This window comes from Egretta garzetta, unplaced genomic scaffold (assembly GCF_000687185.1).
Source record: "Egretta garzetta isolate BGI_Z169 unplaced genomic scaffold, ASM68718v1 scaffold814, whole genome shotgun sequence".
NCBI lineage: Eukaryota > Metazoa > Chordata > Aves > Pelecaniformes > Ardeidae > Egretta > Egretta garzetta.
Window position 1 is genome coordinate 86,679 of NW_009259417.1, and position 24,841 is coordinate 111,519.

Genomic DNA, 24,841 nt, shown 5'->3' on the forward strand with positions numbered 1-24,841 from the left:
ACTGCGCTTCCCTCGCTTCGCCTCACCGTGCCCCGGGCGTTCCTGTGAGCGGGTGTCGCCGCCCGGCCGCGGGTGTCGCCGCTGAAGCGCCCGGGGAGCGGAGCGTCCCAGGGGAAGGGTTCTTGCAGCTGGGGTCTGTGCATCCGCGTACGCCTCTTGAAGCGGTTCCTGTGCTTAATGCGCGTAGATAAATTTTTGCATTTCTTTTCGCAAAAGGCGAGGCGCATCACGCATTGCCCGCGTTTGAATGACAGAAGTCGCAGATCGTACTTAGCGCTTCAGTAAATCTGTTTAATGTAGACTGCGTTAATCTAAACGCTAAAGCAATTCTTAGTCTATAACGTGTGAACTGAACCGATTTCCGATGATTACTCTCTTGCCCTAGATCTTTGGGATACCACCGAGACCCGGTTACCCGGGGATGGACTGCTGAAGGGACTGCTTTGCTGTGCTGCACCCCAGGTCATGTATGGCTGAAGGTGTCAGCCCCCTCCCTAGCTGCAGGGCAGCCCTCTTCTCTCTTCCACTATGTGACCTGGCACACCTCCACAGCAAATAGCGTCCTTTTCCAAAGGTAAACGCCACAGTTGTTTATTTCCTAGTGTGTACACATAAGGAAACTATGAGGAAGCCTATGGTTTTGCTTTATCTAGATTTCCCTTTTGCATTCCTTGTTATGCTAAATAACAACCAAGTACCATCATTCCTTTTATATAGTTAGTTCAAGTGTTCGTGCTTTTCCAGTATTCTGTTGAGTTTTTCAGACTGGTAGGATCTGAGATGACTGTATTGCTGCTTAGTGAAGAACTTCTGTTTTTAGAGGAAGCAATCTGTGGTGAGAATTTTATGGTGCTTTCTAACTATAACGATAATGAAGGCAGGAAAGTTCTGCATAAATATCCTTTGCTTTTGACAACAGGGACTTGTTGACCTATAAATTTTACCAGGAGATTAAGAAAAAAAGCTAATTAAATTTTGTACTCCTTAGACCTAGATTCCACAGATACCAGTGAAACAATGTAATGAACTTTAGCATTGCAGTTCTATAAAGCGTGGTGTTAAGTGTGAACAAGGAGGTTTTTGTATGTGAAGTGAACTTTCACATGTTGTTTCCTAGTTTGCAAGTTATGTAACTTCTTCTCGGTGCTTCACTTTTAATGTTTGCCATTCAGCAGGCATTTTTCAGTAATGTGTGTTTAATGTTTTAATCTGTATTTCTTTGCTTAATTGCATGTGCCTGTATGATATAAGAATATCCAAGAACATATGCACATATGCTGCTAAAGAGTTACATAAATCCTGAAACTCATCACACTTGAAAATTAGGTACTGTTGTGGCTGACAGGAGATATTTTGCTGCTTTCAGTCTTTGAATTTCTGTGAATTCCTTCTTCTTTCCATCCAAAGAATGAGCACATGTCGATGGTGTACACCTAGTGGTTCTGACACCACTGAGTTCCTGAAGAGCTATGCTTCTGAACGGTTGTCCCTGGAAGATCGTGAAGGATCCAACGATGATCTCTGTTACTGTCTGGAGTGTGTGGTCGAATACCATAAAGCAAGGGAAAAATTGCCAAAGTTGCATAAGGTAATTAAGGGGTTTGGCTCCTGCCAATTACTGAGCAGGAAGACTTGGAACTGAAGTAAAGCTTGAGAAGAGGAAGCTTCTGTGGTCCAGTGTCAGTGTAGAGGGGGAATTTTGTGCAAGGGTTGTGTTTTATTGGTTTTTGGGAATCGTATATGTTGCTTTTTAGCTGTCTGCTTTTTTTATATTGAGTTGCAAAGAGACGATTGTAAAGCAAGAGAACCCTCTTGTTTTGCATATATTCAAATTAGTGGAACTAAAACAGTAGTGGGAAGTTGCTGACTAGACATTATAGCTTGAACTTTGTTCATGCTGTGATGGTTTGACATCTGAAAAAAACACCTGCGAGGCAAACTAACAGGTCTGTTTTTTTAACGTATTTTCTTCTTTTCTCTGGCTTCTGTTAAGCTTTGCGTTTGTTCCTCTTTTTGTTTGCTTTAATTTTTCATTCACGGTTTTGTACTATGGTTGAATTTCAGAGATCTCCTCTTGCAAGCCTGTGAGATTGTGTGACTGAAAACAATCAAAAAGTTAAAAAACCTCTTTTATTATATAAGCCTTTTATAATCCTTGCTTGTTGGTATCCAATTTTGTGTTTTGGAAAGCTTATTTTCACTTATGTGTATAGGTATGCAGAATGACTATTTGTACTAATTGATCATAATGCAGATGTCTAAATGGTTGCTCTTTAAATTAGTCAGCTAGATTTTTCTGGAGGGCAATCCCATCTGAGTACAGATTGGAAATAAGTGGATTGACTGGACTGCTGAAAGTTCCTTTCTGTGTCTGTTAACTGTAGTTTCTAATTGAGGTTTGGAGGAGTCACTTTAGATGAGTGATGTTATGTGAGCCGAATCCCCTACAGATATTCAGCAAGTTGATCACTCTGCTTGCATTGTTTACATACATTGCAAAATATGTGAGAAGGCAAGATTTTAAAATTCTTTTCCCATCTTCCAAAATATGATTGTTTTCTGTATCGTGCACTTCTTTATATTGGCCAGTGGAATAAAGTTTTGTGACTAACCTGTGGCCTGAAATAATTATTGAAATGGTTTATGAATGTTTAAAAGAATTATAAAAAAGCTTCTGGTTTGAGTGCCACTCTTTTAAAAATTACTTTGTAACCTTAATGCTGAAGTGAGAATTTCATGGTTTGCACAATCTGAATGCCATGTCAAAACTTTATTCTTTCACACCATGCTTGAAAAACACTTTTAAAAATTGGAAGTTTTGAAAGTCTGCTTACAGTTTCTGTGTGTAAGAATAAACACCCTTAGTTACTTTCTTCACAAATGCATTCTGATTAGTTGTTTTTCCCCACTGAATAGGTCTTGTGGGAGTTGGAAACCTCCCGTCTTGTTGCCCACATAGAGAAATCCATGCGAGAAGATGCTGGAGAAGATGATGAGTTGTTTATTGTGGATGAGAATGGAGAGACACAGCTGTCTGGTTATGTGGGCCCAGATTTTGAGAACAACCTGCGAGTGCCCCTTCTAGAAATACTGAAATACCCGTATTTGCTGCTGCACGAGAAAGTCAGTATGTATCTTACAGCACACAGCTGGAAGGGAAGGGTGGTGTTTCTGTTGAAGGAGCTACAAATAACAAATAGCAGTTAAACCAAAGTACCTGTGTGTGTGTATATATATAATATATATTTTGACACTAAATAAGTTTTTTGTTTGTTTTGTAAGCACGTAAATTAGTCCTTACTATAACTGTGTCCTTTTAGGTGAGCTGTGTGTAGAAGTGCTCTGTAGAATGGAACAAAGTCACAGCTCCTTTCAGGTCTTTGAGAAATATCCAGGAATTTATCTCTTTTTGGTACACCCGAATGAAGTGGTAAGTTACTCTTTCCTCTTCCGCTAAAACCTAGTTTTAAATAGTGTCAGAACAGATTCTTATTTTTAATGACAAGACTATGAAAAAGGTAGGGTTCAGAATTTTAAGTGTTTGATTTTTTTTTTTTTTTTATTTAACAGTGTATATACAAATGAGATTTCAGTAGGTATGTAGTTACTCTTGCTGAAGGAGAGAAGACTCTTCTTTTGCAATAACTTCTAGAATCACTTTAATGTTTGCATTTAGTCAGCAGAAGTTACAGATGTTCACCCAAACTGTAAATTTGCACCTTATACTCCCAAATGGAACTCTTCTCAAGTGGGCCAGGGCTTGTAATTCAGTATATTAATCCCCTTCTCCTTTCCTGTTCCTTCTCCATCCCTAGAAGCTTTCACATTTTAGTAATATTCAGAACCTTAAAAATTGAAAAGGTGAGAATAGTGTAGTTTTTTGCAAGAAGAGGTGCTCAGTAGTGTACTTCCTCTGAAATGGTCTTGAATTGTAAAAAGGCCCGAGGTTCTCAAAGCATTACAGACGTGTCTGAGTGCCTACTTTTCTACATTGTGTTGAGGATGATGTATTATCCTGCAAGAAGGCTGTTCCTTCAAACTACACGGCCATGTCCTAGAAGTGAAACTGGTATCGATAACAGGGAAACTGAAAAGCAGTGACAGTACAGAGAACTTAGGAACATGCACCTTGCTACAACTGGGAGGGCTTGTTGGAACAGTGAATCCTGGTTTCATGCACCATGTTAATGCTGAAGGGAGGTTGAGTGCTTTCTTTGCACTGTCTTAAAGAAGTCCCTCTGTGGTGTGTTCATCTGTGTAAAGTGCATTTGGATGTGTAACTCTCAAAGGAGTATTGAATTGTAAACTCAAGTGGGCTATTTGTTTGTATTGGAGAGTGTGAGTTCATACCATTGTTTTCCCACCTCATTTGATGCAGCTTTGGAGAGTCAGGTTACATTTGCTGTGGCTGGTGGGCAGGTTGTGGCAGTTCTGTCGCCAAGACTGGCTTGCTTAAACTCCAGTGTAGGGTACAACATTTCAAGTTGTCCTAAGAAACAGTAAAAGATTTAATAGTATTGTACTTCACAGTTGCTGAAACTGTGAAGCTTTCTCAGTAAGTCAGAGAATGGTTCCACCAAGGCAAGAAATGACAAGCGTACTGCGCTGACAGCACAACTTAACATCTGATGTTATAGTATACAGTTACCTAATTAGAAAATGTTGGTCAGTAACATTTAAACAACACAAAGCAAGTACAAAACCAAATGCTACCCCATTGTCACATGAATCCCAAGGAGTTTTATTTGTGTATATTACCCTGAATTTTAACTTGTTACCAACATCTTGTATGTATAGTAAGCTTGTTTCTAAGGTTATTTTGGAGAGACACTAACTCTTACTTGCAATTATGAGACCTTACTTTAATAAAAATATATTTTTGTCCCATTTGTAGTAGCAGTGATTCCTAATCTTACAGCATTGTGATTTTTATTTGTTCTTTTTATTGATATATAATTTTTTTTATTTAATCCTTAGATTCGTCGATGGGCCATCCTAGCAGCAAGGAATTTAGGGAAGGTTGACAGGGATGACTACTATGACTTACAGGAAGTGCTGACTTGCTTGTTCAAAGTTATTCAGTTGGGGCTTTTTGAGAATCCAGATATTTACAGCTCTTCAATGGTTGAAAAGGGTAAACTCATCCTTCTGCCATCTCATTTGTATGATACTTCCAACTACAAGAACTATTGGCTAGGTGAGTATTCATGATCAGAAATTAATTTGTATGTGTAGTCTCTCACATCTTGTAAGCACTCTTTCAAATCAGAGCTCTACTATTTCATGGGTGCTGTTTATTTTGGGCATGTCAGTTGGGGAAATTGAACATTGTACACTGCAGTAGTGAGATAATGTTTAATTAGTTTCATGTTGCTGTTGATCTCTTCGGTAAAGTGTTACACTGATAACGGCATTTCGAAAATGATCCTTCATTTTGGTGAAAATTACAACATATTTTTACAAATACACAGACAGGTTGTTTTTTTTTTCTTGGTAGGGATTTGTATGTTGCTAACAGTGCTGGAAGAACAAGCTATGGACTCCTTGTTACTGGGCCCAGACAAACAAGATGATTTCATGCAATCTATACTTCACACCATGGAGAAAGAAGCAGCTGGTAACTGATTTTGATACTGAGATTAAGACAGTTCATAGCCCATTTTTCATCTTTATCCAACTTCCTTGTTTAATTGAGTAAATTCTTAGTAGTGTAATGCTGAGGTGATTTTAACTGAGGCTTATGTATCTTCTGGAAGATGGCCAATATTGAATAATATTTGGGCAGTACTGACAAATACTGAAAAATGACATTCAGAGTCTTCAGTGGAGAAGGGATGGCAGTGCTTTGCATAAGGCTGGCTGAGAGGTTTTGAGAGGACAAATCTGTAATTTCTACCGTATTGTTTTCATTTAATATACAGGCTGTGTGGGAATGCACGTTTCACGTGGCATGAAGTTTGAGTTTTGAGTCCTAAAGTAAAGAAACACCTTCTTTGAATTGCCACAGCTTGCTTCAAATTTGACTCTTCTGTCCATCTGTTGAGGGAACACCTTTTGTAGCAGGGAATTTAGACTTTAGAATTTAGACTAGTAGTCCTTGTGCCATTCTTGTAGGCCACATGCCTTGGCATAACCTGGGAATGGCACATGAGCTCAAGACCAGGGATGCCTCTTAAATGACTAAATCTTTATAAGCTTAGTATGTTTATTGACGGTATGATACTATCTTATATGAAGAAGGAAGAACACACTTGAAGGAAAACCAATGGCTTCTAGCTTAAATTTGAAGTATAAATTGTCATAGTCATGGAAGTTGCACCCAGTTCTTAGAACAGCACCACAAAAATCAGTGTGGAAGAATCAGTTTCATAGAGTTGGGAAATGTTAGTAATAGTTACCCAGGTTCCTGTTGATTTAAGATGGCACAGGGAGCAGTGTCTGTACAGATAAGTGAGGTTGACTTTTTTCATCCTTTTTCCGGGTTAAAGAGCTTAGTTGCAACTTAGTAGAATATCTATCTTTATATTAGCATTTAAGAAAAATCAACGAAAACCAATTAATTTCAGCTTCAGCTTAGTCTAAGAATGTACAGGACTCTTGCATTTCAACTCTCCCCAATATTACTGTTATGTTTCAGATGATTCTACTGACCCCTTCTGGCCAGCGCTGCATTGTTTCATGGTTATTTTGGATCAGCTCGGATCTAAAGTATGGGGTCAGCTTATTGATCCTGTCCAAGCCTTTCAAACCATTATCAACAGTGTGAGCTACAACAATGAAATAAAAAATATACGCAGTAGCTTTAAGAGGTCAGTTTTATTAAGAGATTAGAACAGTTTTTTTATTTTAATACCAGGTAGTGTAGTAGCTTGCTCTTGGTTTTCTTGTCAATGCTGCCTTAATTGCGTTGGGGGAGGGAGATGGCAAGTAAAAAAAATCAGCTGTTGCCAACTTCAAGCAATGAAAAGATGAAATAGGTCCCCTAAAATTGTGATGTTCTATCAAAAAATATGTGCTCGCTTCTTTTTTACTACTGTGATGTCTGTTACACTTATTGGGATTTTTTTCCTGAATCAAGAAGGCTGCAAACTGTTTAGTGCTTATTTAGTGCTATAGCTGACTTGCACTTAAGTTTGATGAAGATTGCCATGTCTGAGACTCTTGGTAAAACTATGGGAATTCCAGAATTTTCAGTGGATAATATAGTTTAAGATATTATTGTAGTTCCAGATGGCAACTGATTTGAGTTTACTTTCAGCTTGTGTTAAGACTTAAATATACCTCAAGATTAGATTTACTTAATGGTACTGTATGGTCTTAAAAGTTTTATTCCTTTTCTGAATGTATTCCTTTCAGGGAAGGTAATAAACTGAGAATTGTGGAACTGGCCTTATTAAAGCTTAGATAACATAGTGAACTGCTGAAAGGAAATGCTTTAAGACACATAGCAGGCATCAGTTACTCTTTTGAAAGGTTTTGTCTTCATATACTTATATCCTAAGAAAAAGTGGCGTTTTTGAATCACTTCTGAGTGACAGTACTGCCAGTATTGAACAGGAAGTTAACTAGGTAAAGTGCTTGTTCAGTGCCGAAGTGGTTGGTTAGTACACAGCTAGGAAGACTAGAAACAGCTTCTATGGGAACAGAATTTTGTTATGTAAACTTGAACGCCATCTTTTGGCATGCTGTCCCTTTTAAGGATTTTTATAAGAATCCAGGTCCCAAGTCTTTAGGAACACCTGTTTTTGAGAACGGAAACTGTGTGTAATTTTAAAAAGTTGGTGGAAGTACCTGGATAACCATACCAGTTGTTTACTGTTTTCCTGTGATATATTTTTAATCAACTTTGAGTGACGATGTCTTAAATATTCAGTATTTTTGTACACACATGGTCTTTGATGTTATAGATAGCTACAGATACATATATATAGAATGTTAATAGATAGCTGAGGAAGGCACATTAAAGGAGATTTTCTTCAGTTAAACAAGCTATTTGAGTGTTCAAATTGCTGCATACAAAGTTTTATGAGTGTAGCCACAATGAGCTGCATTTATATATAGAAAATTCAAAGAAAATGGAACTCTTCTGGGTGTTTGTTCTGGGTAGTCAAATCCATGACTTAGTAGAAAGCTTTTTTTTCCTGAGGCAGTCACGAGCAGGATAGAACAATCTCTACAATTTTAAATATAGTATCTTTTCATAGGTATGTTTTATCACTGACAAGTTCTAATAGTCACATGGTCAGTATCTGAAAAGTGAAATCTGTGTCTTGGCCGCTTGGCTTTCTTATAGTTTAAGTTAGTTGTGTGGAGTGTATGATGATTTGCATTTCTTTTTAGGACAAAATCTGAACCGGAGTCAGACTACGATGATGACATGGTTACTTGCAGTCAGATTGTGTATAATTATAATACAGAAAAGCCTCAAAAGGTATTAAAAAAATTTTTATTTGCCTGTTCCTTGAACTCTGATCACTGTCAGTTTAAACTGCCTGGAAAATATGGAGGGGAAAATACTCTGTTTCTACTAGTAATGTTGTAAAGAAAAAAATAGTAAATAATGTATGTTACTATTGTGTGCCTTAAATAGCAGCCAGTCTGGTCACTTTTGTTTACTTAGTGCTTTTAGGCTGTAAGAGGAAAGAGGAATGTGTTTGTGAATTAGGCAGAGATGGTATTAAAGCCCAAGAATTTGTGTCAGGATTGCAACAAACATTGGTACCTCAATGGAAACTCTGAATTCAATTTAAAAGAAAAGTTGCTGACTGAGTTTTTGTATTTTACGTTTTGTTTCTCAGTATTCTAAACTAATATATCGAGTATGGAGTAATGAGGTATGCGTTGAGGTACTTTCAAATGTTAGACTGTGCTCCAAAATGGCACTGTTTTTTTTCTTGTTATAAAGCAGAAGAAACATTTGCGAGTGTGCTCTCTTAATGTTGGTGCGTTGTATTTATGAAATGTCTTTTAAAGGCTTTAAATGTATGTTTGGTTGTCTGAGGTCAAATTATGTTAGCATAACAACGTCTTTAGAAGGTTTCACAATGAATTTTAAAGAAAGTAGTACTTTACGCTTATTTAATAGTTTACATTTTAGCTAATGAGTTCCTTAGACATGTTAGTTTGATTTTTATTTTTTACATTTTTTTTTAATTTTATATTTTGACTTATTAGGATATAAGAGGTACTATCATTTAATCAACATATGTTTGAGAGAAAGTAACCTTTATGGCTATAAAAAAAAATGGCAGATTGAACTGTGCACATGTGCCTAATGAGGATGATCTGCGGTGATTTTATTTTTCAGGATACTGGATGGAAGACTGCCATTTGTCCAGAGTACTGCCCCAACATGTATGAAGATATGCAAACACTGGCTAATGTGCTTCAGTCTGATATTGGCAGAGATATGCGTGTCCATCACAGCACGTTTCTGTGGTTCATCCCTTTTGTTCAGTCGCTTATGGATCTCAAGGACTTGGGTGTGGCATATATAGTAGAGGTCATTCACTACCTCTGCTCGGAAATCAAATATATTCTCAATGAAAGAATCCAGCAGTGTGACAAAATCTCTGAATTTTTTCTCCTGATCTTGGTGTCCATCATTGAACTACACAGAAATAAAAAGTGCCTGCATTTGCTATGGATAAGCTCCCAAGAATGGGTAGAAGCAGTGGTGCGATGTGCTAAGCTTCCAGCTATAGCATTTACACGGTGCACTGAAAAAGCATCTGGACACTGTATGAGAGGATCATCAGCAGTACCTTTGCAAGCTTCTAACTCTGTGCAGCACGCGTGTGTGCAGTTGATACGAAGCCTTCTTAGAGAAGGCTATCAAATTGGGCAGCATGCTCTTTGCAAACAATACCTAGACAAACTCAATCTTCTTCTGCGAGGAAATCTATCTTTAGGTTGGCAGCTGAACATTCAGGAAACCCAGGAATTACAACTGTGTTTAAGGCAAGTTATAAGAAGTATAAAGGGCAGAGCATTGAATACCCCCATGCATGTAGGCAACAGTGCAAACTCTACAACTTTGCCTGCCATTTCTATAAAGCAAGAGAAGCGTGCACGTGGTGATGGATGCAAGATGAGCATACATGACGCAGATGACTTTTGTTTACCATTTGCTCCCCTATCGAAGGAAGACAGAGATGAAGATTGTCAAGAGAACGCTTTCCCTAGAAGAAGGAGTGCCTGGGAAGAGGAATATAGAGAGGCATCTAAAAGTTCAACATCTTGGACATCCACAGAAGGCCTCTTGATGAATATTAAAAAGGAACTTAGTGACTTGACAACTCAGGAAAATGTCTGCCCACAGAACTCTTCGTCAACAAAAGTATGTGGGAAAGTTCAGGAAAATAGGGATGATGATCTTGCAGCAGGTAAATGCAACACAGATAATCAGTGCTTTAATACAAATGCCCAGTGTTCAGATTTCAGAAGAGGTGGAGAGTTGGAAAACAAATGTGAAGGAGGACCCATAACACCAATGCACCTGGCTGCTCAAACTCGTATTGGTTCTCCAGAATATGTTTACAGCTCAGATGTAAAGGAAAGCAATATGTCTCCCAGTTCCTCTTTAAAGTTTACAGTAGATGCACATAGACTCACAAATTTGAAAAACAAGGTACAGAAAATTGAATGGCCCTCAAAAGTATCGCAGTCAGTGAAGCCACACGACTTGAAAAACTGCAGTTCAGCAACAAGTGCTTCAAAAGCAGAGGTAGAGCAACCTAAGTTTTGCATTGGCTATCTATGTACAAGCAAAGATTGTCAAAACCATCAAGGAGTGAATACTGGGTGTGAAAATGAAATCTCTGTTGATGCTCCATCTTCAAGGAGTTGTGAAAGTACGCAGGAGAAAAGTGTCAACAGTGCTTTTCAATCCAGACTGTTCCCCACTAAACTGGCGTCAAAAGAAACATCACTAGATTGCTCTAGCTCCTCTGAAAATGAACCTGGTATACAGGCAAATGAAGACGACAGTATTTTGATTTCAGGGATTAGTGACACCTTACTGAAAAAAGTATCTGCTGAAGAAAAACCAAGTTCATTGTTGGAGTCGGTGTTTAAGAAAGGCACTGACATGCAAACTTCAGACCGGGAACAGCCTAATTTAAATGACTTGGTTAAATATGACTGTAAAGGTCGAATTTCAAAGACATCGTGTATGGATAAAACTTCAGCAAATGGTTATGTTCCGTCTAGCTCTGAAAACAAGAGGGATATATCCAACCCTGCTTCTCAGATCAGGCCACTGTCAATGAAGCGTGAATCAAGTGACAGGTTGTTTGAATTTTCAGAATATTTCAAGAGAGAAAACAGTTCAGTGGGGAAAAAAGAGGAGAATTTTGCGAAGATGGTTTCTGAAGATAATACTTTAACAGACTCGCAGGTTGATAGAGAACTCGGTAAATTGTCTTTAGCTGCATATGCCAAAGGTGTCAATTTTCCCTTTGATTCAAGCCAAGAAAGTGCAGTACAACATAACGTATGTGATATTAAAAGGAAAGTGAAAGGTGCTGTAAGATCTTGCAATGATGGTCAAAGTACCAAGTCTCCCTGTGATGCAGATTGCCGTAATGATGGAGTCATTATAATTTCAGACTCTTCTGATGAAGAGGAAGGTGTGTCTGACAAGGAAGAAACAAAAAAAATGAATGAAAATGTGTGTCCTGAAAAGCAGCCTTCAACTTCCAGCTGCACTTCTGATAGTGATACCAAACTAGAATCAAAGGCGCCAAGCACTCCCTTGTCACTGGAAGACTGTGAGTCTCAGTACTTTGAATTTGAAACAGCAGTTGATGTCTTTTCCGTTTGGCAAGATACTCAAGCGTATAGTACCGAAGCAACTCAGGAGTATACAAAAGATCATGTTTCAACATCGGTTGATAGTAGTAATTCAGGTGGCTTACTGAATGATCACACAAATGAATGGGGTTATGATGAGGATTACGTAAGTGTTGATACCGTGGAAGAAGCAGCAGACCTGATAGAAAAGCAGATAGAAAATACGACTTATCAGAAAGAAGCTGATAATACGGAAGAAGTAACTCCTTCAACATTGCAAGAATCTGTGAGTAAGGACAATGCAAAGGATCAGCTGGAGAATTTTGCAGACAAAGGTACTGTTGCTAAAGACGTCACCCTGGACTCAAAATTGACTGAACCTAGGGCATCTACATCTAACATCTCATTGGCTTCAAAGTTGGCCCTTAAGAAAAATAGCATGAGCCCACGGAAGAGTATATCAAAATCTAAGGTAGCAAGAACTATTCAAAAAAGTCCTAAAAAACCTCCTGTTCTTAAAACAGCACAACATAAAAAACTACTTCAAAGTACCTTAAAAAACTGTGAACCTGGCAGGTCAATGCCTGCTGTGGTTCCTCCAAGGAAAGTTCGGCAGTGTCCTGTACCAGCATCAACTGTAGAAAAACTTGGCTTGAAGAAGGCACCCCGCAAAGCATTTGAATTATCCCAGCGCTCTTTAGAGAGTCTAGCTCAACTGCGCAGCTATGGTGCATCTGCAGGGAGAGTTGGAGTTGCACAGAAGCAGAAGACTAAACTAATTCCTCCTCAGAGTTTGTCTATAAAACATAATAAAAAATTGCTAGCCTGCCAAGACCTTCAGTTTTTAAGGCAAACAAGGCCCAAAAAATGTGTCAGAGGGAGAAATCTTGCAGAAAGTTCTGAGAGTAGAAACAAAAAAGTTAGCAAAATGAATGCAAAATCTATGAAACAAAAGCCTAAAAGTTTTGAACTGGCATCTGCTGAAGGATTTGTTGAAAACCAAGGTGAGAAAAAAAGGGAGGAGACAGTTTGTCCCTCTGCCGGTGAGAGAAAATTTGAAAGCCTCTTTGTGGAGGAGGAGACATGGGTCTCTAAAATGCCTGGTTCTTCAGACTCAGACAGCAAATCGGAGGATAACAGTATGGTGGTTCCTCCTCTACCTATAGATTCAAGTGTCTTTTCCGCTGCACTTGTTGGAAATGATAAAGATGAACCTTCAGGAAAAAGTTGCATTCTCCAGCCTGAGCATGAGAAGACCGATTCAAAAGAAAATGGGTGTAAACCAGATGAAAACACTGAAGATGATGATGGTCTGTTTTTAACTCAGTTAGATCCTGTGGACATGGAATTATGTTCCGAGGAGGAAAGTGTTCAAGATACTGCTGTAGGTAGTAAAAAACCTGAGGAAATGGATACTGCTGAAAGCCTTCAGCAGAATGACTCCCCGACTATTGTGAAATGTAAGTACAAAGATTGTATGGAAAAAGTGGAAAAACCAGGAGAGTACTGTAGTAAGCATTCAGCCACCAGCTCAGAAGCAGATCACTTGTTTGCCAAACCTTCTCTCCTGCCACCTTCTAAAACAAGAAAGCTTTCCACTACCAAAATCTTCAGCTCGGCAAGTTCTTCACGGAATGCAGCCTTCAGCAAGGATCTTGAAGATGTTAAAAAGGTACCTCCAGCTTCAAAAAGCAAGGCAAATGCAGCGAAACCAGTGATGGTCAGGCCACCAAACGCAAAGGCTCTACCAATAGCAAATCAAATGTACAAGTCTCCAAGTTTCAGTAATGTACCTCAACCGTGTATTTCTAATATTCTCCAGTCACAAAATAGACAGAATGACAATGCTTCAAATATTTCTAGAAGGCCTGCCCGAGAAGCGTATTATTCTTCCTTTCTTGGTGCTCAGCAGCGTGATCATAATATTTTTGTTAATGAAGTCTTAAAGTGGACTTACGAAATGTTTGCAAACTGCAGCCAGTTTGGGCCTCCAAGGAATCTCCTGCAGTCTGTAGTAGCCTCTGTTCCTGTCCAGTTTCAGGGATACAATGACTATTTTAATACGTTCTTCCCCTTGATGATGCTAAATGCCTTTGAAACAGTAAGTAGCTGTCTGCCTCTTCATTTGTTTTCATCAACCCGAGTAAATTTTACTAAGAGGTTAAAAACTGTTTTATGTCCTTTATTTACCTTTTGAAAATGTTCTGAAAATCTTCAGATACAGATCTGAATAGAGGAGGAATGATTTGGGGGAAACAATCGAGACAGGTTTAAGATTGGGGACTATCAGTGTTACCTCAGTGAAGTGTTTTTGTTTGGGTTTTTTTTTTTGGGCGTGCATCCACAATACCGTGCAAAAGGAGGGAAAAAGGAGTGGTTCCTCTTTCTTTATAGCATATAAAGCTTAAAACAGAAATCTATTCTTTTGATTCAGAAAGCTATTCTTCTGATACACTAAACCCTTCAAAGTATTTTTATCTAGCTTTTACTTTCCAACATGTAGCTGGCACAAGAGTGGGTAGAAAACCAGAGAGTAAGAGAGAAGAGTTACTACTTCTACTTACAGAACTTCTGTGCTGACTTGAATACAGCAGATTTTACAGGTAAGAGTGTGTTTTGTGTGTTTTGTTTTGTTTTGCTTTTTATAAGACCCTCTTCTAATTTTCAAGTAGACGGTGCCTTATAATGAGCTAGCGCTTACAGGCAGAAGTTTTTTTATTTGCTTTATCTTGAATTTTACAGAATGCATGTAACAGAAATACGTGTTTTGCAGGGAATTTGTGCCTTAAGTATTCAGTACAAAAAGTTATTTGAATGCTGTTGGAATACTTTCCATCTCATTCATTTGGAATTTTGTTTCAGCTGCTTTTGGTAAATAACATAGTCCTTGACTTGCTCTATTTTTGTACAGTGCTCTGTTCAGTCTTTAGAATGCAGGATGGAGTTAAAACTCTTCATAGTCTTTTACTATAGCTTTTAATAGCTTTAAAAGTTAACAGATGGGTATTACTGAAGTATATGCAATATGTTCATCGTAGTACTTCTATAGTCAGAAAGTAATTGTAACCATTTTCCTCTTAATGTTCTAATTTTAAAATGTATTTTGGGTAGCTCATTTTCAAGAAAGTGATTTGGCAAGGCAGCTTCATCCAAAGGAGGATGACTTAATCTTTTTGGTGGTCCAAAAAAGAAAAGACACCTTTAGGGAAGAAAGCGAGATGGAGAACCATACTGTGAATCACGTTGGTCTTGTGACACGGTTTTCTCGTGCGTCTGGCTGTTTAACTAGTAAGTAAATGGGGTGGAAATAAAAATGGGATTCTTCTTGGTACCATAAAATGCTTCTTCATAGCTGGCTGTTTGTGGTTGTAATACACCACTTGCTGCAGAGGAGATGGGATTGTTTTTCCACTGTAGCATGTCTATTCGATGCTAGAAGCTTCTTAAAAAGCCAGGAACTCAAGCTGCAGACCTGCTTTCCATGCATTTTTCTAGGGACTTCCTTCAGTACAGACGTTAATACTTTGTGTGAGAACAGAAACTAATGACGAATAAGTGCTCTGCATACATCTTTAGGAGTGTGCTGCTGTGATATATGAAGTGCCATGAACTTCAGTGGTCTCACTGGCTAAAATTTTCACTATCTTCTGGAACTGAAGTTGTGAATTACCAGGGTTAGCAAATACCAAGATTAATGCTGCCTGATTCAAACAGTGATCTCGCTTGTTTAACAGAAGACTGGGTTTTTTGGGGGGTTCGGGTTGGTTGGGGGGTGTGTGTGTGAGCCGTGTGGGTTTGGGTTTTTTGGGGGGGTTGGGTTGGTTGGGGGGTGTGTGTGTGAGCCGTGTGTGTTCGGGTTTTTTGCAAGAATTAGTTGTTGGCTCCTTAATAGAAGGCAGCACCTGGTTCTGATGAACTCTTTGAGTGACCTGTTTGAGTGTGTGTCAGTTAACAATTTGAACATTCTTTGAATTAACAACTTGTGTTTGGTTGTTTTTTTTTTTTCTTTTTTCCTCCCCCGCCCCTTTTAATAGGACAAAAGGAGCAGCATACCGTCTGTCATCTTTCTGTGCAAACGCGAGGCAATTTGTCATTCTTCATAAATAAGCAAGTGAAGTGTGTGGTGGTTGGCTCCCTGGTGACCACACACCGAACGTTCAAAGGTCTACTACTGTTGAGCAGGAGTCCCCTGGCTAAACCCATCATAAATCCAAGTTACAATGACTTCTGTCCCAGAGACTTGCCCATAGCTTCAGAAAGTGCTGTAAGTCCTCCAGCTAGAAGTGATAGTTACGGATGAAAAAGTGGGCATTTGGATCTCATGAGTTTTGCGAAACTGGTTTTGCCTGCTGGTTTTTGAGGTGACCAAGTGCAAACAGACAAGTTTCAAAAGCACTTGAAGCACTGTGCTTTTCAGAGTTGGTTGATTGGGCGGATACAGAGGAGCCTGAATTTGCTCAGGTGTTTCTGCTGTATTGACATAGATACTAGTACTGCACTTCAAGCAGCTTTCAGGTTTTTTTCCTTCCTGGAGAGGTGTCAGTTCAGGAAATAAGGTGTAGTATGGAAAAGATAATGCAAATAAGGGTGCGTAGAGTAAATGAAACCTTCATTACAGCTTTTGAGTCAGGATTGGGTGTGTATCTAGAGCAAACCTAGAATCGAAAGCTTCCATGCCCTTCAAGTTTTTGAGTTGTAACTAGAAGGGTGGGGAACGTTCTGAAAATCTGTAAAATGAACATGGAAAGTTTGATCAACATTAAGTAATTTGTTATTTTTTCCCCCCATCTGTTCCTTCAGGCATCGAATACGAATGAATACAATGAAGATCAAAAGAGAGCCATTGAGACAGCTTATGCCATGGTAAAGCAACATCCTGGGCTTCCCAAGATCTGCCTCATCCATGGACCACCTGGAACAGGGAAATCAAAAACTATTGTTGGACTTCTGTCTCGTGTTTTGAGAGAAGTAAGTGAACTTGATGTGATCGTCACATGCTGGTGTTTGGTTTCCCAGTGGAAGTCAATGATAGCTTAAAGTAAATTGAAATGTAATATTGGTAATTTTGGGGGTTGTAATTCATTAAGCTGACTTAATTAAATCTATCCTGTATAAGGTGTAAAGTTGGAAATAATACCTTTTGGATATCTTTGAAAACACTTATTTTCTAGAACTTAAAAAGTAAAATCGAGAAAACATGCACAATTGGTAGTATAATCACTTGTTACATAAAAAAGCCTTAATATTTTGATGTAGTAAAGAATGTTATTTGGCCTGTCCCATGTAATGGTTTTCATATTAGCATCCAGTAGATTCATCAAGTGCGTCATTGTTGAAGGGAATTTATGCAAATAGTATTAATACATTTGACTTGGTTGTTACTCGTACCTTAAGAGAGATTTGAGTGCAATAGTCCCCGTACTCTGCATGCTGATTAAGATGAGCGTACCGTCTGGCTTTTAAATCACAAGTGAAAACAATCTAAAGAGCCTGTTTTGGTTTATTGTTAATTAATCTACAGAACACTAGGAATGAGAAAGCAACTCAAAAAACAAATTCCAAGATCAAGCCAAACCGTTTTCTAGTTTGTGCACCATCAAATGCTGCTGTTGATGAACTCATGAAAAAGATCATCATTGCATTTAAGGAAAAATGCCAAAACAGACAGGAGCCTTTGGGTATGGTTTATTTTAAAATTCTGTTTATATGTTAAATAGACAAAACCTGAAGGAGAAACTGGAACAGTTGATTACATATAATACTTACATGTTACTCTAAGCAGCTTTTTTTCTCTTGCAGAACATGACTGGTACATCCTCATACTGTTATTAATTTTAATGTGCTTTTTGAAAAGGTGCATTATGATTTTTCTTAAAATAAATCGCGCTTTGTTTTTATATAGACATTGACCCTTTCCTCATAGTGTTAGTTTCAGTTCACCAGTTTTTCAGTACTCCTTAAGGATTTGAACGCAAGACTATTAACCTTTATTTTTAATAAAACTGGACTTCGCTGATTATGCTAAACAGACTGATGAAAATTTTGGTGTGTCAGAGCCTCTCACTTTTTTTTTCCCCTCCTAGTTTGTGACTAATACACAGTAGGTGAATTCTGAACAAGGCATCTAGTCTGTGGTGGGGAAAAAAATCAACATGGTAACTAAATGTTAATTGGGTATTGACTTACCAGGTGCGGTACTGATGGCACTCAGTAATTTTTTAACTTAGGAATTCTGTAAATTTTAGATAAAGAAGCCCAAGAATAAGAGATGGTTCTGTGAGTTCAAAATAACATTCTTAACAATTAGCCACCACTAAAACATAGGCAACGTCTTTTTTTTTTAGAGTTTGGAATTACTGAATTTTTTTGTAGCTGTGTTCAGATAAGTACAAGTAAATTGTTGCAAACCCCTGAAAAGCATAAAAGGAAAAGCCTTGTTTGATATCTGTGATGTTTACATTTTTTTTTACTCTCATATCAAAGTGCAGAGATCATTGGAGCAAGCTAAAAGTATTTTAACTCTGATTTTGTAAACAGGAAATTGTGGTGATATCAAATTAGTGCGACTTGGTGCTGAAAAAGCAATCAACAGTGAAGTCCGGGGATTTAGCCTGGATAAGCAAGTTGAGCATAGAATGAGTAAGTAACATGCAAATCGGACTTTTCTTCAGTCGTCTTTAAGAGCTTGATGATGTTTTACACTTGGGACTATGTGTCCTTTAAGAAGGTAAAAGATTTTTCTGCAACAGTGCTTCATGAGCATTATTTTTCCAGTCTTAGTGGAAAAGTGTCAGCTTACACATGACCTAAAATCTAAGGAAAACCAAAGAAATAAGCGAGAGAACTTGTGGTTTGGTTGTGGTGTGGTTTTGGTTTTGGTTTTTTTTTTTTAAGGAAATTGTAATGTATATCTAATAGAATATAATGCATGCTAAAGCCATTGTTTTTAAGTAGTGTGGCTATGCAGCGTTTAAGAGCTACAGTTGGAACCAAGTCTCATTATCTTCATTTTACAAGAGAAGGCCTCAATAGAAAAAGGGAAAATTCAACAAAAAAAAAGTTTGTCCATTTGTTCTTAATCACTTAAGATGCATGACTGAGAGCAAGTGTTATTGTAACATAGCTTTTCTGTTCCTCCTGTATGTTTTCCTTTGTTTTATTATAGAACGAAAGCCAGCTGACTGTGACCAGGATATTCAGAAGAAAAAAGCAGCTCTGGATCAACAGCTAGACATGCTGTCTCGTCAGCGTGCCATGCACAGATGTGAGAAGAGGGAGGTAGTAAGATAATAGTATTTTTAATCTTGTTTGTGTTTTTTTTGTTTTCATAACTGAATCCAAAGAGTAAAGAACTCTTCATGCCATCTCTGAGCAATAACTGTTTCTTCATCTGCTTTTTCAACTAATGGAAATGTTGGTTAGCACTGTGAAAGGGAATAAGGAACTTTACTTCAGGGAATTTTTTTGTCTATTTTATACTGGTATTTTCAGCAGGTCAATCATCCCAGTTCCTGTTCTAGTGCTCAGTAGTCTTCGTTTGGTTCTATCACTGGTGTAACCATATTTATAAAACTTAATGGTTTAACTTGTGTACTTCAAAGCTCTGTTTAACTGAAAGTAGTAAGATACCTTGCAATCTGAGATTTTGGGATATGTGTTGCACTTGAAGTTTTTCCATTTTTTTTTTTTTTGTCTAAAACGTTGGCATTTGTGTTCAAATTACAGATGTCTGGTAAACCGCTTTCCCAGTTGCACAGAAATGTGAAGTGTAGTATTGTGTATGGAAAGTCTAAATATGTTGACCACTTTCTAAGAAACTCATCAGCTTTTTCAGACGTGCTTGCTATTAAAAGATAGTCTGAACAAGTCTAAATGTTTAGGAAATGGATTAGGGTATGGGAGGAAAAAAGGTATATGGGAAATGTATGTTAATTATTCCTGGTATTTATGTGGTTTCTCCCCCCACCTGCCATCTAGAGTCAAATGTTAGATGATGAAATTGGCAGACTTTCAAAGGAGAGACAACAGCTTGCTTCTCGACTAAAGGAGGTAAGATCTTTAGGGCAGCTCTTTAATAAACCTCAGGTAATGTATTATATACTTGGTATCCCTTAATTGTGGTGGAGATTTGGGTTTGATGTGGCTGGGAGTATTTATGAAGTAGCAGGTAAATAGGTAGAGATCATAAGCTGTGTAAGTTATGGACAGCCTGGTGTGAAATCCCTGTGTACTCTGGCTGCATAGTACAACAACAAAAAAGATGAGAAAATTCATTCTTAGCTCTGGCTGCATAGTGCAACAACAACAACAAAAAAGATGAGAAAATTCATTCTTACAGTTAATTTTAAATGAAATGAGTATTTCACACAGAAGGTAATAGAAATGTACATGTCAACAGGACATTTTTTTGGGTGTTTGGAAAGAGAGAGGTTTGAAAGTGGAAGTAGGTGCTGGTAGCAATGACCCATGAGATGAACAAAGGTTCATCTTTAACAAACATATGCTGACTCTTAAGGGTCATGGAGTCTTGGAGTCACAAATGTGATGGCAAACTAAACTTTGCTCACAGTTACTGTCTCTAGGTTGCATAGCTGTAGAGATAAAGGAATACTTCTGTCCAGTTTGCCACCTCAAAGGTGGTGTAATTTAAAGTGAGAGCAACACTTCAGTTAAGCCCACTCGTGACTTTCATTTATAATAATGGAGATAGTTTAGTTGGGATGATGCATTATGTGTGATCTGTTTGGCAGTTAGAATTGTCCAGGCAGTTAGAATTGTCCAGGCAGTTAGAAATTGCTCTAAGGTGGCTCAAGAAAACTAAGAGAGAAGAGGAGACATGGTTTTCTGTTGTACTTGAAGGTTCGTGGACACTCTCAGAAAGTACAGGCGGATATCATCCTGGAGTCCGACATCATCTGCTGCACGCTGAGCACGAGTGGAGGAAGTCTGCTGGAACATGTTTTTTTGCGGCGAGGACTTGATTCTTTCAGCTGTGTCATTGTGGATGAGGTCAGTAAAGCTATTTAGAACTACAGCGTGTTCCACCTCTAAAGGCCTGCCTTGTTCTCTGCTGAAGCTGCTTGTGATTGTTTGCCTGATGGTATAATATGTTGTGGGTTGACTGCCCCATCCCCACTTTTTAACTGAACACCAGCCTGTCCTGCCACATAGAGCCATAAGAAGAAAGAATAACTTTTGAATTGCTTCTTTTTCTGACTCGTTTGGTGCTTTTAATGGCAGACAGCTTTTACTTGAAAATCATGGCTAAAGTGTGGTTCTTGCTGTAGAGGTTTCCAGATGGTTGGGTTATATTTGTATCTGTTTGGAGAGGGCTCTGTGTCTTTTATAATAAAAGAAAAATATGTTTGGAGTTTTGTATTAGGGAAAAACTCTCTCCTCCTCCACATCTCCCCTCCACCCCCCCCAATAAAGCATTTCTGAGTTATTCTGGTTCTGTTACAGGAAATTTAACATACTCCGCTCCACGTCTTTGCTTACAACTTCTACTTTTTGTCCTATTTGCATGTACAAAAGGCAGGGCAGTCCTGTGAGGTTGAAACACTGATTCCGCTGATCCATCGCTGTAATAAACTTGTCCTTGTTGGAGATCCCAGACAGCTCCCTCCTACTGTAAAATCAGTGGTAAGTGTTCAAACTGTATTTTTTCATGCTATATACTATAAGAACAGTATCTATAGAAAATATGTGTAAAAGGAAAAAAGGCGCTTCAATTCAAAGATCGTGATGTGTATCAGATAACTTTTGCCCTGCCAAGTTTAGTCTCTGTTAATGTGGAGATCATATCAATACTGCCATCAGATGTGTGAATAAAGCCAATAGAGATGTGTGAATGCAACCTCTGTAGGCTTTTCCTGGTGTAGCTTGAAACTGATTTCATGCAATAATAGCTATGGCAACACAAACTTCAGTGCAACTCGGCACTTGGTTTGTGATGGACTTTGTGTTGTGGCAGGCTCTGTTATTTCATCATGTGAGCTTCAGTCAGTGTCACATTCCTTAAGGAATGGAGGATGAAGACTACCTGTTTGTACGGGGACTTCTTCACCCTACAGGTGTGTTCTAAGGATGAACATACAGGAGCAGTTCCTTGTATCCAACAGTAAGGAAGGATTGTTTTAAACATCTGATAAAGAAAGGAGAAAAAACAGGCTGGCTTCTCTAGAAGGGTAAATTGTCTGAAGGCTGTGTGCTTGTTTAATGAGATTCCACCTGGAATATCTTGCTTTTCATTATTGTTGATGTCTTTAAAATTTTACTATGTTGTGACTCACAAAGGAAAGTTACCTTGCCAAAGACTACACTGACAAATACTCAGATTTATGCAGGTGACTTTTACTGAAACAATAAGACTAACACAAATAGAAAATTGAAGTGCAAGTAGTTGTCATTTTGTTAGTGATTTAGAAGTTTAGAAGAAAATAACAAATAGTTTTAAGTCCAAAAAGCAAATTCCTGTTGTTAATTTGGGACCTAATTCTGTGGAAGTCAATCTCATGTTTTCCCTCTGGCAGAAAGCTCAGGAATATGGCTATGATCAGTCCTTGATGGCACGCCTGCACAGACACTTGGAGGAGCAAGTGCAGAAGAGTGTTTTACGAAGCCTGCCAGTTGTGCAGCTGACTGTGCAGTACAGGATGCACCCTGACATCTGCCTTTTCCCATCCAATTATGTTTATGGCAGGACTCTAAAGACTGACAAGTGAGTAGCTCTCCGTTCTCCTTTCCGAGCAGGCAGTATTTCAGAGAAGCCTCTTCCTATCAGGATATTCTTTTGAGTCTAAAAATTCTTGGCAGGGAGAGGGGGGAAGACACGTAACGGGAGAAAAGTTGCATTCCATCTCTTTCTAGTGCTGACCGTGATGCATACGCTAACTAGATCGCTTAAAACTGAGCATACTTACTGCTTAGAGTTCATTTTCAGGCCTCAGTATATGCAGGTGCCAGTGAAAATTAAGGACTTAGGGCAGGGAGGGGGGCGAGAAAGCTGAAAGTTGCTTGTATTTGATAACCATGGTGTAAATAAATGAAGTATCAGTTCTTAGAATTTCCATATGATTACCCAGTGATAAAAATGTTATTTTCAGAGCAACAGAAGAGAACAGATGTTCTTCAGAGTGGCCATTCCAGCCCTACCTTATTTTTGATGTGGGAGATGGTCATGAGGAGCGAGACAATGAGTAAGTCCTGCATTCTACTCTGCCAAATTTTACATCTGCAGGTAATTAATTTTGAGCAGAAGAGTTGTCTTCTCTATTGTTCCCCATACGCATTAAGCAGCCAGAACTGCATTTTCAACCTGATTTGATTCAATTTTACAAAAAAGCAGGTGTTAAATTTTTTTTGTTCTTTTTTAGCTGAAACTGGTTTTAATCCTGGTTTGACTGTCTGCTAGATGCCAGTGAATGCCTACAATTTCTGCTAGCTCTAGTAACAGTTTCTGATTCCTGATTTATTTTTTTTATCAGTGACTTTCTGTTCCCAGCTGCGTGCTGAGGTAATGCCAGAAGGTGGCAGGCTCAGTCCGCTCTTTTGCCTATTCTGTAAGGCAAGCAAAGCTTTGGAGTTTTAAGGGAATGTGAAGTGCAGCCTTTCACTGCTAACACTTCCCATTGTTGTTAGCCCTTTGTCAGGGCCTTCTTGTAAAGTTCTTTGAGCCTCTATGTGGAGGAGGCTGCAACAGTTCAGGGCAGGGCCTTTGACTACAAACTGGGCTGAAGCATTGAATTTGAAAGAGCTGTCAGACGTATTTCTGTAATGTTTCCATTCTGTCTTGTTCAGCTCTTTTAGTAATCCTCAGGAAGTGAAGCTGGTGATGGAATTAATTAGAACAATTAAAGAAAAAAGGAAGGATCTGGGTGTTCGTCGCATTGGAATAATTACCCCTTACAGCGCACAGAAAAAGAAAATTCAAGAACAACTGGACAGAGTGTTTAAGAATAACAGGTAAAGAAACCACGAGGTTTCAAATGGGACTTGGCTCTTGCATGTTAGTCCTTTGTTTATCCTCTTCATAGCAAAAACTCTTAAACTTTTTTGTGTGCTACCAAAATCTGTATTTTGTCGTGCCTTTAAAGGGGATACAAGCCTTTTGCTTAAAACAGGCGTGGCCTCTCTGTACCATTTCTTAGTTATTACTTATATATGCTGTCCTGGTTTCAGCTGGGATAGAATTAATTTTCTTCCTAGTAGCTGGCATAGTGCTGTGTTTTGGATTTAGTATGAGAGTAATGTTGATAACACCCTGGTGGTTTAGTTGTTGCTGAGCAGTGCTTGCACCAGGCAAGGACTTTTCAGCTTCCCATTCTCTGCCAGGGGCACGTGGTGGCTGCTTAGGGACGGGTTGGGCATCAGTTGCTGGGTGGTGAGCAGTTATTTTTCCTGGGGTTTGTTCCTTTCTCTCTTTTTGTTTTTTAATTGTTTTCCTTTTCACTACCTTTTTTTAAATTATTATTTTATTTCAATTATTAAACTCTTCTTATCTCAACCCATGAGTTTTCTTACTTTTGTCCTTCCAGTTCTCTCCCCCGTTCCACTGGCAGGGGAGAGTGAGTGAGCGGTTGTGTGGTGCTTGGTTGCCAGCTGGGGTTAAACCACAACACATGCTTTGATTATATTGGTGTTCTGAATAAAGCTGATTTAAAGGGAAACCTAAAATTCCAAGCTGCGTAGACCCGAACAGCTTTTCAACAATGATGCTGGCCTCAGGAAAGCAAATCTAGCGTTAGGTTCATACACTGAATCTTTTCATACACTGAAGCAGAAATTTACCCTGGGTTATTTTGACAGCTGATCGTTAAGGATAATGTTTAGGCTATTTGCATCAGTGTGTTGCTTAAAAATTCAACTAACAATTTAATGGCTTGGTAATTCTTTCTTCAACAGCCCAGGAGAAGTGGACACAGTGGATGCATTCCAGGGACGAGAAAAAGACTGCATCATAGTGACGTGTGTCCGGGCGAACAGCACTAAAGGGTCGATTGGGTATGTTTCTCTTCAGTGATTTGCAAATCCCATTTCCAATGACATT

At 38.7% G+C, this 24,841-nt stretch overlaps 1 protein-coding gene across 7 annotated transcripts in view; it reads left to right on the forward strand.

The window, feature by feature from the left end:
• The first annotated feature begins 385 nt into the window (after positions 1 to 385).
• SETX (senataxin) overlaps positions 386 to 24,841 on the forward strand; it is a 31,301-nt gene continuing 6,845 nt past the window's right edge. For 2 of the 7 annotated variants that reach the window (XM_035892394.1, XM_035892397.1), the window contains exons 1-23: positions 386 to 574; positions 1,408 to 1,588; positions 2,917 to 3,127; positions 3,321 to 3,430; positions 4,978 to 5,197; positions 5,498 to 5,617; positions 6,638 to 6,809; positions 8,341 to 8,431; positions 9,308 to 13,894; positions 14,297 to 14,396; positions 14,905 to 15,081; positions 15,828 to 16,057; positions 16,594 to 16,761; positions 17,315 to 17,471; positions 18,331 to 18,432; positions 18,959 to 19,071; positions 19,771 to 19,842; positions 20,653 to 20,802; positions 21,328 to 21,435; positions 22,326 to 22,513; positions 22,899 to 22,991; positions 23,593 to 23,757; positions 24,697 to 24,795. In XM_035892394.1, coding sequence (XP_035748287.1) covers positions 1,409 to 1,588; positions 2,917 to 3,127; positions 3,321 to 3,430; positions 4,978 to 5,197; positions 5,498 to 5,617; positions 6,638 to 6,809; positions 8,341 to 8,431; positions 9,308 to 13,894; positions 14,297 to 14,396; positions 14,905 to 15,081; positions 15,828 to 16,057; positions 16,594 to 16,761; positions 17,315 to 17,471; positions 18,331 to 18,432; positions 18,959 to 19,071; positions 19,771 to 19,842; positions 20,653 to 20,802; positions 21,328 to 21,435; positions 22,326 to 22,513; positions 22,899 to 22,991; positions 23,593 to 23,757; positions 24,697 to 24,795 — 7,613 coding nt within the window. In that variant the 5' untranslated portion in view covers positions 386 to 574; position 1,408. Of the gene's footprint in view, positions 575 to 1,251; positions 1,327 to 1,366; positions 1,589 to 2,916; positions 3,128 to 3,320; positions 3,431 to 4,977; positions 5,198 to 5,497; positions 5,618 to 6,637; positions 6,810 to 8,340; positions 8,432 to 9,307; positions 13,895 to 14,296; positions 14,397 to 14,904; positions 15,082 to 15,827; positions 16,058 to 16,593; positions 16,762 to 17,314; positions 17,472 to 18,330; positions 18,433 to 18,958; positions 19,072 to 19,770; positions 19,843 to 20,652; positions 20,803 to 21,327; positions 21,436 to 21,766; positions 21,867 to 22,325; positions 22,514 to 22,898; positions 23,033 to 23,592; positions 23,758 to 24,696; positions 24,796 to 24,841 lie in introns of those variants that run through there. The other 5 variants (XM_035892395.1, XM_035892396.1, XM_035892399.1 and 2 more) reach the window with 5 other exon arrangements.